At 33.8% G+C, this 12,523-nt stretch overlaps 1 protein-coding gene across 1 annotated transcript in view; it reads left to right on the top strand.

Moving 5' to 3' along the window:
- The window catches only part of LOC150095288 (peptidyl-prolyl cis-trans isomerase FKBP1A-like), a 93,915-nt gene that overhangs the window by 63,909 nt on the left and 17,483 nt on the right, over nt 1–12,523 (top strand). Inside the window, exon 4 of the mRNA XM_090410790.1 lies at nt 5,152–5,225. Within this exon, the coding sequence (XP_090266916.1) occupies nt 5,152–5,225 (74 nt within the window). The remainder of the gene's footprint in view (nt 1–5,151; nt 5,226–12,523) is intronic.

Raw genomic sequence — 12,523 nt, 5'->3', positions numbered from 1 at the left:
TAATATCCTCATTTTTAATATGATATTGCCATTGATGCCATCTGTTCACGCCTCTAATCTTTCTCAGGACTCTCATATCTGCAGTCTCTAGTCTTGGATCAAGTGTTTTACTTCTGACCCAGCTCTCAGATCCATAAGTTAAAACTGGTTTGAACACTGTCTTGTATACAGCTAATTTAGTGTTCCGACTAATTTCTCTCTTATTCCATATGAATTTATTCAGTTGACTTCCCACCATACCAGCTTTGCTGATTCTGTTGTCTATTTCTATATTTAATTTGCCATCTTCAGTAAAAATCGTGCCTAAGTAGCTGAAATGTTTTATTTGTTCCACAGGTTCTCCATTCACAACACAGTTGACATTTTCAATGATTCTGCCTATTTTCATTGTCTTTGTCTTTTTATTGCTGACCTTCATACCATATCTATTACAACAGTTATTCAATTTAGTCAGAGAATCTTGCAGACTTGTAGCGGATTTATTTAGAAGTATAACATCATCTGCATAAAGCAAAGAGCTGACATTAACATCTCCAATTTTGATATCAGGTTTAATACCACATTTCCTTCATAATGTGATCCATATAGATAATGAATAACAGAGGGGATAATGTACATCCTTGTCTCACACCAGATTTAACATTAAACCATCTTCCTGTACTTCCTTCAATTCTAACTGCTGACTTACAAATCAAATAAAGACTAAGTATTGCTTGATATAATGCCCCATTGACACCATATAACTGCAGCGTATTGAATAGCTTCTCTCTTGGCACCTTGTCATATGCCTTTTCCAAATCGACAAAACTTAAATACAGATCTTTGTTATATTCCCATGCTTTCTCGACTATTTGTCGTAAAGTGAAGATCTGATCCTGACAGCCTCTATTTGGCTTGAATCCAGCTTGTTCTTCACCAAGCTTTTCTTCCACAATTCTTCTCAACTGTTTCTCAAGTATACTTGCATAGATCTTGCCAGGAACACTCAGTAGGGAAATACCTCTGTAATTCTCACATTCAGTTTTATTTCCCTTTTTATATATGGGTACTATGAGAGCTCTACTCCAATCATTGGGAATTCGTCCTTCTGTCAAGGCTTTCTGAACTATGCAGTGCAGCCACTGTAAGACTTTTATACCACTATACTTCAGCATTTCTGGTCGAATATCATCTACTCCTGCTGCCTTTCCACATTTCAAGCCTTTGATGGCTTTTTCTACTTCAAGTATGGATATGTATTCCTGACTGCATGCCTGGTCAGTGTTTTTTATCACTGTGTTGTCATCACTGCTTGCTTCATTTAGCAGTTTTTCAAAGTAATTACTCCATACTTCAAGGATATCTTTTTCTCCCATTTTCATGTCACCTTTATCATCTCTAACTCCTTTTACAGCACTCTTTCCTCCATTCCTAAGCTTCTTCAACAACCTCCAGAATATTTTGCCACCTTCTTGATATTTATTTTCTATATTCTTGCCAAAGTCCTCCCATGACTTTTGTTTAGCTAGTTTTACACACTGTTTAGCTTTCTTACATTTGTCTCTGTATTCTGTAAGAGTAAAAGCTGACTTATTTGCCAGGAACTTTTGATATGCTTTCTTCTTTTACTTCACTGCCTGTTTAACTTCCTGTGTCCACCAGGGAGTTCTGATTTTTTTATCCTTGCACACAACCTCACCACATGCCTCTCTGGCAGAATCAATCAATCTTTTCTTCAGAGTTTGCCACTGAATCTCCAAGGTTTGATTCCTGTTCTCAAACTCTTTCATTTTCTTTTCAATAATCTTTCTGTATTTTAGTCTACAGTTCACATCTGAGAGCTGCTCAACTTTTATTCGCTTTAAAACTTTCTTACATGTTATTCTTTTCAATATGAAATTCAATTTTATCCTGCTCAAGACTAAATAGTGATCACTTCCAATTTCAAATCCTCTGTACACTCTGGTGTCCTGCACCAGGGAGAAAACATCACTATCAACAATAACATAGTCAATGAGACTTTTCTTATTCGTAGCCTCTTCTCTCCATGTGAATTTGTGCACATTTTTATGTTGGAACATGGTGTTAGTAATAACCAGTCCATGTCCTGAGCAGAAATCCAACAGATATTTGCCATTATTATTAGCTTTGGTCTTTTCTCCAAATTTTCCCAAAATATTTTTGTATGTCTCACAATCATTTCCTACTCTGCTATTTAGATCCCCAACAAGGACCAACTTTTCCTTTTTCATTGTGTCAGTTGCTTTTTCTAAAGCCTCAAAAAATTCCTCCACTTCTACCTTAGTAGAACCTTCTGTGGGACCATAGGCACAAATAAGTCTGATTGTCCAGTTCCCCATTCTCATATTTGCCCACATTACTCTACTTGAGACTGACTGCCATTCAAGAAGATTAGCCTCGTATTTTGTGTTGAATACTATGGCTACTCCTTCTTTTCCTTGATTGTCATTGCCTGAATATAACATTTTGTATTTATTGCTCAGAAAGATCTCACCAGTTTTGGTCTTTTTTGTTTCAGTCACCCCTATTATGTCGATCTGATACTTATCTAATTCCTCAGCTAGCTCCATTTCTTTGCCATTCAGGCTTCTTACATTGATAGTACCGATCTTTAACTCTGGTGATGATGAGTTGGGGATTGTTTTCAGATTTGTTTCAGTAGCTGACTTTTCGCTGTTCGCCCTGGTTCCTTGGCGAAAACAACGGGTGCCTTGTTTAACCGGGCGACGCCCCAGCCGGCATGAAATTTTGTCATGTTGTACCATCATTTTTTATTTTGGTTTAACCAATAAGAATACAATTTGGTCGGCTAAATCCCAAATTGCCAGCCCATCCTCATTCGTTCAGTATCAAAGTAGATACCCAACAGGGTGCACCACGAGAAGGTGAGGATTGGACATTAGGTCAGAAGCCCTGGTCGGTTCTCCGCATTCCTTTAAAGGCTACGTGGAGGTGTCCTCTCAGTTATACAGCTTTGACCCTTAAGCATCCCTACCTATATTAGTGATGAGTTAAATCTACCTCCCATTTTTTTTTTACTTTTCAATAACTCAATAAAAAATTGATTTTAAAAAAAGCAAAAGTATTAGAGAAAAAAATAATTACATACCTAAATATTAATTGTATGAATATTTCTGTATAAACTACAATATATTTAATATTAAACACAAATTACACAAACAGCACTAATTAATGATAAACACAATTTCAGTTATCCAGTCAATATTTTGTTACATACAAAATCATCACATCCAAATTGTTTAGCAAATTTTTCTGCTTGAGCCTTCAAGTTCGAATCAGCTGTTAAGAATTTAGCACACTTTGTATAATGAACCATTGAAGCAGTGCTTCATTGATGTTTGTAAGCTCACACTTTCTAAATATTTTTTTTTGGTTATGTTGTTTTCCGATGCCAATATGTAAACATCTTTATTCCTTGAATGTTGAAGAGGACAAAGTTTTCTTTGTCCTCTTTAACATTTTTTGCACCATTTTCTAATTCATGAATAATTTTGACTTTTTCGCAATCCAAGAGATACTTTCTTTTAGTAGACATGCTCCCGACTGAAGGGCTTTTAACTGATTTTATGGCAGTGTCTGGGTAAAGTAAGGGAGGAAAGCCATGAGCTAGCCATTGGAGGGATTGATTCCCAAGTGCAAGATTAGGTTATAAACTAGCCCTTTATATGATGCAGGTGGTTATAAAATCTAAGTTACTCATTTCAGTTTTGTCGGTTCCAAGAATTTGGTGTTCGGAGAACTACTTGACAATTAAGAATGTTTGTATAGTTTCCATGTAGTATGCTCATAAAAGTGAACAATTGTATGGGAACATGCAAAAATGAAAATCATTATGGCCATTTGCTCATTACAGCTGTGATCTCATTATTTCCATGCTCATTACAGCTGTGATCTCATTATTTCCATGCTCATTACAACTGTGATCTCATTACAACAAAGCTCTTGACTGTATTTACAATCACGTTGTCTGTTATCACTAAAATCTATATTTTAGTGATAATACACAGCTTTATTACACAAAACAAAATTAACAGACAGTCTCTGCATGTTAATATTGTTTTGTAGGAAGAGATGTCTTTAAAAAAGTACTGTATATCTAAGTTTTATTAATAAATGAAGGCAATGAAATTTGTAATGTTAAGTTCTCAAATGTTTTTATATGTGCTTAGGAGCAGATGACCATGAATAACAGTAAATATGAAAGTACTGTGAACAATGGAAGTTTTTCATCCTCTTTAAAGAAGTAGGAGATGAAATTTTGTAATTTTTGTATGCTGTGGTACCTCAATGGTCATGAGCTCTCTCAGCTATTTTGTCATATGACTCTTCTACTGGTAATTAGATTCTTGGTTTTTATTCATGCTTGTAGCTGTCTTACTTAAGTACAGCTGGTAGCTAGCATACAGGCAGGCAAGGAGTAGAAGGTGTGCTTTTTCTAGGTATCATCTTTCAAAAATAACTCAGTATATTTTCCAAGATCAATGACAAATCCCTTCTTTCATATATGTCTCATCTGCAGATTTTAAATAGTTTTCTGGTTATTATCAGCTTTTTTTTTTCCTCCCATGGACCATTTTCATTTATCTTAGTTTTCTCTGAGAATCCAAACTGTTGTGAAGTCTTTCATCTTTGCTATATGGCCAGCCCAGTTCCATTTTAATTGTTTGCTTTTTAGTAAATGACATCAGCAAATTTTGATTTGTCAGCATTTTTTTTTTTTTTTTTTTTAATTTTGTGTGTTCTATTAATTTCCAAAAGACTTTTTCCATTGCCCTTTTAGGAATGTTTTTTTTTTTTTCGAGGACCAGATGTGGGCACTGCATGTCAAGGGCCTATGTGTTTAGCATAATGGAATCTTTCACTTACTTTTTGAGAGAGAGAGAGATCACCCTTAATTTACTAGCCTAATCTTCAGTAATTTTTTCATGCGTTGTATATTCTGGACTGTTTTGTCCATTGTCAATAGGATATTTGTGCCAGATACATATGCCCTGGCATGTATCAAAATCATTGAAAGTTTAGTGTTTTTTAACTGTCATGATTTTTGTTTTTGTAAACAAGTCCTGTCAGTTTACTTGTATTGTATGGCTCTAAAATTAGTTATTCATAATATTTACAACTTTATTCCAGATGAGTGTTGGTCAGAGAGCAAAGTTAATCTGCTCACCAGATTATGCCTATGGAGCAATTGGACATCCAGGAATATATCCTTTTTTAAAAAAATTATAAATAACTTGTGATAGATCAAATGAAATATGTTTATATTATCTTAATTTTAAGCATATAAAAAATTGCTATAAAATAGTATTTGGTAGTGAAGATAACCTTGGTTGAAATGACTGGAGTTTGAATCCTACTTATGATGTTAAGAAAAGGTTTAAGCTGAGAGAGTTAACCCATCTCATATAGAGGCAGCTCTCAACAAATATGCTTGCCCACTCACACATGGCGAGATGATTTTGTCAGCTGGCAACTAGCTGCAGACTGGACAAAGTAGAATTTTTTTTTAAATTAAAAGAGGGGGCGAGGACTTTTGGGAGTAATTTTCAACATAACTTTACTTGCATGTGAAATAAAAGTGTTTTGTAATTCTCACATTCCCTTGGAATTATACTTTCACTCTAAATTAATATTGGCTTAGAATTTGGGTTAATTATTTATACTGCTTTGTCCCAAGTTGCTCTCAATTGTTCTATTACTCATAATCACCTCTTTCAATTTTTATTTTTCATCTTATAAGTTATATAGAATTTCATTCAAAATTCTATATATAAGAAAGGCATAGTGTCTTTCTTTCTTATAATTCTTTTACATATCCTTTCCATCTTTTTTTCCACTACTTCTTCCATCAAACTTTTCCCAAATTACTTTTTATTATATGTAGAACTAAACTTTCCTGCAATTTATTATTATTTCCTTGTGTCCTTTCTTTCTTTACTTATCTTACTAGGCTTGTTTCAATTATAATTTATTCTAAATATTTAAAACTGCCTACTTGTTCTAGAATTTTATCCAGAAGCTTTAATTACATGGGTTCTTTCTCTCAGGCTTTTCATATTCTTTTTTTTTTTAATTTATTTGTTCCAGATATTTAAATTGAAGGTCTCCCTCTGATTTTCCCAATAGTACCACATCAGCTAAATGTAATTCCATAGGTTCTATCAGCTGGTTACCTATATAAATGGCTTTTAGTTTTTACTCTATTGGCCTTGATGATATTCTTTCATCAGTACATTAAACACAGTGTACTGAGAATGCATCTCTGTCTTGCTCTCACTGTTGTCACTAATTTTTCTGCTTTGCTTATTCCAGTTTTGGTAAATGCATTTGACTTGAATCAAAATTTTCTCCACCTTTCTTTGGTGTAATACTTTCCATAGTTCATTCTTCCACAATACTCTGTGGAAGGAACTTTCAAAATCTGAAAAGCATAAGTGAGCTTCTTCTCTTTATTCAATTATTTTCACACTTATCTGCCCGAGAGTGAAAATTTGATATCCAAAGTACTTTTCTGTTTGAAGTGTCACTGCCTTTCCAAGTACTTTTTCAAGTTCTAATCCTCACTGACATTTCACAAATCCTCACTGAGGTCTGTTTTTAGTATCCAGGCAAAGATTTTTCTTGGTATGCTAAGAAGTGAAATGACTATAGTTCTGGCATAATCTATTTTTTCATCAATAGGGATGATTGAAATTCTTTCCAAGCAAACCTTAATGCTTAATGCAGTGTTTTATCAGCATCCTTCTCTTCTTTCTCATTCCTCATCACTATAAACAGTTTTTGATTATCTTTACTACTGCTCTCCATATATATTCCCAAACTCTTCCATGATTTTTGTTTAACTGTGTATTTTTCATTCTTTATACTCTGTAGATTCATTTTGGTCATGAAGTAATTTTTTATCACTTTGGGTATTGATCTTTTGTGCTGTCCTTTACTGAATTATTTCTTGCTTTCCTTTAATTTATAGACTGTTTTCCTTCATCATTTCCTGCCTTTCTTGTCTCTCTCTTGATTACCATCTCTGGTAAGCAGGTGGTTATCACTGCCAAGTTCTAATATTTTCTTCACTGTAGCATATCTCATGTACTTCATAGTTTTAGTATTCTCTGCCACATAATCAGTTATGGACTTTTTAGTACTGCTCTAGTGCAACTATGTATATCTTTATGCATAAATTTGATGTTTGTGCTAATCAAATTGTTAGCCAATATTAGGCATTCTCAATAAAGGTCGAAACTAGTCTGGGTAGGGCCAATCCCATAATGCATAACATTATGTATATCTGCAAGGAGATGTGTTTTGCATTATGGGAGATACTTGGATAGGAGTGTTGTTAGCTTGGTCCACCTTTGCTACGAGTTGCCCAGTGTTGTACTACCTTACCCCCAGTAAGGTAGTACAATACCATATTCAGTCCTGAAGATATTTTCAGGTGCAAACTTTGTTTGCCCACACTTGGATAAAGGATTAAACTAAATTTATTATAGTCTAACCAAGTGTAAAATAAACTTTCGACATCTTTCTCTAAATCCAGAGTAATTTAATAAAAAAAAGGTGTCACACCTTTTGGCAACTCCTATAGGTAAAGATGACCTCACTATTGCTTCTGCCTGGTTCCTACTGAAGAGATCTCAATAAAGGTCATCTAGTCTGGGTAGTGACCAATCCCTTAATGCATAACATTATACATATCTGCAAGGAGATGTGTTTTGCATTATGGGAGATACTGGGATAGGAGTGTTGTTAGCTTGGTCCACCTTTACTACGAGTTGCCTGGTGTTGTATTACCTTACCCTAGTAAGGTAGTACAACACCATATTCAGTCCTGAAGTTATTTTCAGGCGCAAACTTTGTTTGCTCACACTTGAATAAAGGATTAAACTAAATTTATTATAGTCTAACCAAGTGAAAAATAAACTTTCAACATCTTTCTCTAAATCCAGAGTTTATGGATGTCTTGTGTAAGCTTGGTATTGCCATTTTTGATTGCCTCCATAGCTGATCTTGAGTCACGGTAAATTATAATTCCTTCAGATTGTTGAGATGATGATAGTTTTAAGTAGGTTTCTAGTGCTTTATTTATTGCATAGAGTTCGCTGGTAAAATTGGAAGCGATTCTCCCAGATCCAACTTTTATTGAAAGTTTTTCACCTTTCGGGAGTAGAAGGAGAACACCAGCGTCTCCATTAATCATATTGGTGGCTGAAGATCCATCGGTATAACAAATAACCTGTTTGGAGGATGAAAGAAGGTTGATGGTGTTTAGGCCTTTTTCTTTGAGCATTTCTTTTGGTTCTTTTGTTGTTGTTGTACAGAGTTTGGTAAGGTTAAGATTTATAGAGGTATTTGAAGGTTAAGGACTGGAAAATAGAAGTTCTTTGTTTATGTGGGCATTTAGCTGATCAAGACCTATTTCTTTCCTGATAGTGTCATCATATTGTAAAGTTGATGATCTGTGAAGTCTGCATTTTTAGTTCCAATGTTCATAAGTTTTTAGGGAGATATGATCGGTTTGGTAGCTTCCGATATTATTTATGAATTTTATGGTGGCAAATTTTCCTCTGTCCTCCAGCAGTCAAGCCCACATTACTGTTGGGCTCTGATGATGTTAGTGGATGAGACTGCACCAATGATAATCATGGATGCTTTTGCTTGTATTTTGTCTAATTTTTTCTTTACCGATGAGGCCGAAGGTGACCAGATAGGTGCTGCATATTCCATTATTGGCCTTATTAGTGTAATGTAAGTAGTTTTGAGGATTTTTGGCTTTGCATCCCAATTTGTTCCACAAAGCCTTTTCAGTATATTTAATTTTTTTAGAGCTCTGGTGGAAGTGTTAGAGATGTGTTGTGCAAAATTAATTCCTGATCAAGCGTAATACCGAGGTATTTTGGATTTGTGACTTTTTCAATTAGCTTGTTGTTGATCATGACTTTGGAATTGTAGGAATGTCTGTTTTTCCTGTCTGTACTAAAGGTGCTTAATTTTGTTTTGTCGGGTTGATTTTGAGTTTAAGTTCATCTGACCATTTTTCTAATCCTCTCGTGGATTTGTTTAGGATCTCCTCTGATTCTTTGATTTTAGCACTAGTGTGCCAGATGGCTATATCATCTGCATAGCAAGTTACTTTTGTGTCTTCTGTAAGGTAGGGATGAATGTTATTGACATATAGAAGGAATAGTAAGGGACTGGGTACTGAGCCCTGGGGAACACCAGCCCAGGTTCTCTGCTCTTTTGATAATGCTGCATTGATTCTGACTTTGATATTTCTTCCTCTAATGAAATCAGCAATCCAGATTAATCTAGTGTATGATGCAATGACAAATAAAAGTTCCCTAATACTTACATAAATATTTTCTTTCTTTGTTGATTTTAATAAGACCTAAATATCTGCAAAATTTTCAATTATTCTTATTGGTTTCACTGTTGGAATGTAAACTAGAATGATGTTTATATAAACTAATGATCCTTTTAATTGCATCATCATTTGTAAGAGAGAGACTTATGACAAGGCTTATGTGAGATTTTCCAACTGTTACTGAATTTTGCCACCAAAGTAATGGTCATACTCATTGCTGGTATCACATGTTCCACTGTTAGGCCATCTCATTTCACTTGGACTAATCTGAAATTTTTAATATCTAAAATAGTGTTAGTTTGATAGCATTAAATAAGTTTCTTACATTCCATATTCCAGTTTTTTCAGTGCTAAAGACTGTGTAGTTTCTTTCTTAGCGGTAAATTTGTGTTATAGTCATTCACCCATCGAATACACTTGAGTTTTCTCAGTAGGTCATGCTGGTGGAAGTCGCTCAGACTGGAATGGCAACAGTGATATAACTACAAACTTGGTTAGGATGACTTGATGTATTTACAAGGAAATTATACCATTTGTCCTTCAATTAGAAGGATTTAGGCTGTCATCCCAACTAGGATGATAAGACAGTTGATAAGGACTTTTGACTTGAAGGTAACTTAGCCTGTTCCATAAAGAGATAAGAGTTTACTCTCTGGTTTTACATCTTGCAAAATAGGCAAACTGGCCAGAAAACACAACCATAATTCCAACTGAACTTAAAGTCTCTCCTCAATATGATACAGCTTTCAGCCTACTAAGATGAAGCAAATACTTGACTCAGAAGGCACTCTCAGTTGAGTATCTGCATAGGGAAAGAAGAGTTTTTAGTAAAAAGAGGAAAGGTTCATCTTGATCTTCAGACACTTTAAATAGCATGCCTGATATGAAGTATTAAGACAAAAGGGTTATGAAAATAGAGTAGATGTATATTACATTCAGTAAGACTTAGTCTGGTAACATATATATCTGGTAACATAATATATATATATATATAGAGAGAGAGAGAGAGAGAGAGAGAGAGAGAGAGAGAGATAAATATAATTAATCAGAATAAGGCAGGAAGTTTATAATTTGTATATTTTGATTTTATATGAAATGATTTCAAAATGCTACTAAAGATTAAAATAGTTAAAATGACCAAGGGGATGACATTATCTATTCATTTTGATACTAACAGCCAAATAGGGCTAGTAATGCAAATATCAGACTGAATGACAGTGATACACAGTCATTCCTGTTTAGCAACCTCTAGTAGCCTAATGTGTCCTTAATCTAAAATGGATTCCATTCTCTGGTAACTGAAGTTTTTGAATGTTATTCAGTTCATTGCAAAATGCTTATCTGTTTCAACTGAAAGAGTTAACAAATCTCATATAGAAGTGAGAAGTTTTTAATTCCATCATCTTTTTGCCCATGATGAATTGTTTGCTATATAAATACTAATTTATGCACTCAATTTATGGGCTTAAATTTGAGATACAGAACTTTAACAACATTAAAAATTCTGCATTTCAACCTTTACATTGAGGACATCTTCAAGACTAATACAACATCTTTATGCACACTACATTCAAGCAACTAGCACCATACCATTGTAAGCAACATATAATGTCTCAAAAAGTAATTAACTCACCTTGCCTGACTAGTTGTACCAAAAAGTGGTACCTTTTTTTTTTTTTTTTTTACATCTAGTTATTGAACCAGACATTTAGTTTAGGTACCTATATTCAGTGTGTTTTTTTTTTTTTATAAAACAATAGGTCTTGGTACTCATTCTATGCTGGCAAGAGAAATTGAAAATCAAAACAGTATAAAGAAAAAAAAACATTTACTGATATAATAACAAATTAAGTATAGATATCATTAAAATGATAAAGATGTCATGAAAACTGAAGGTAAGGATATCCCCAATGTCTGTAGTAATTACTTTGAATGACAGTTAAGTGAAATAAGCAGTGATGGAACAGTAGTATATTTTCAAGAGGAATGCAAGCAGGAGTACATATCAAGCCATCAAAAACTTTAAATGTGGAAAGACAGCTGGATTGGATGATATCTGATTAGAAATGCTCAAATATGGAAAAGTTTTGTAATGGCTACATTCAGTAATTCAGAAGGTCAAATTCCAGAATATTGGAGTAGAGTTCTCATAGTTTCCTATAAAAAATGAAATAAAGTTAAATGTGATAATCAGAAGAATTTCTCTCCTAAGTGTTCCAAGTAAAATTTATGCAAGCATACTTGAAAAGAGCCTGTGAAAAATTATGGAAGATAAAACTTGGAGAAGAACAGGCTGGATTTGGGCCAAATAGTGGTTGTCAAGATCAGATTTTCACTTTACAACAAATAGTTGAGAAATTATGGGAATATGACAAGGATCTGTACTTAAGCTTTGTAGATCTGGAAAAGGCATATGACAAGGTGCACAGAGCAAAACTTTTCAATTATATGGGAACATATAACCACAGTGTTATTTGGATCATTATACGAAATTATATAGAATGTATACAGGTAATATATAGTCTATATTTAAGCAGTTAGAATTGAAGAAAATACAGAAGAAATATTGTAAAATCAGGGGTAAGACAAGGATGCACATTATCTCCACTCTTAATTATCATCTATATGGATCACATTATGAAAAAAAGTAGCATTAAACCTGATATTATAATCAGTGATGTCAAACATATAACAGTTAAAAACAAATAGAAACTACTTAAATATCATGTGAATATATGCCCGTGGTAAAGGTAGAAAATTCTGAACAGTTTTATGAGGAACTATAAAATCAGTTAAATGTGACTATATATTAATAGCAGGAGAATATCTTATTGCTAGAGTTGGAAATAATCCATTCCCAAATGGTCTAGGCAAATATGGAGAAACTTGCATGAATAGTAGTAGTCAAGAACTACTATACTTTTGTATTTTCAATAATTTTAAAATAAATTAATATACTTGGAATGTTTGAGAAACAGAATCCATAAGTTCTATCATTACTAATCAGAAACTAGCTCCACATGTGAGAGATGTATATGTTTAAAGAGGATATGAAATTTTCTCAGATCATTATTTAGTAGTTTCTAAAACGGAAATACTAACAAAATGAAGAAGTAAATAATAAGAAAACAAGAAATAGAA

Source organism: Typopeltis vanoorti, chromosome 20 (assembly GCF_054136105.1).
Source record: "Typopeltis vanoorti isolate ZY-2024b chromosome 20, IOZ_Tvanoo_1.0, whole genome shotgun sequence".
NCBI classification, from domain to species: Eukaryota; Metazoa; Arthropoda; class Arachnida; order Uropygi; family Thelyphonidae; genus Typopeltis; species Typopeltis vanoorti.
The sequence above is the reverse complement of the archived record's forward strand: the minus strand, read 5'-3'. Positions and strand labels throughout refer to the sequence as shown.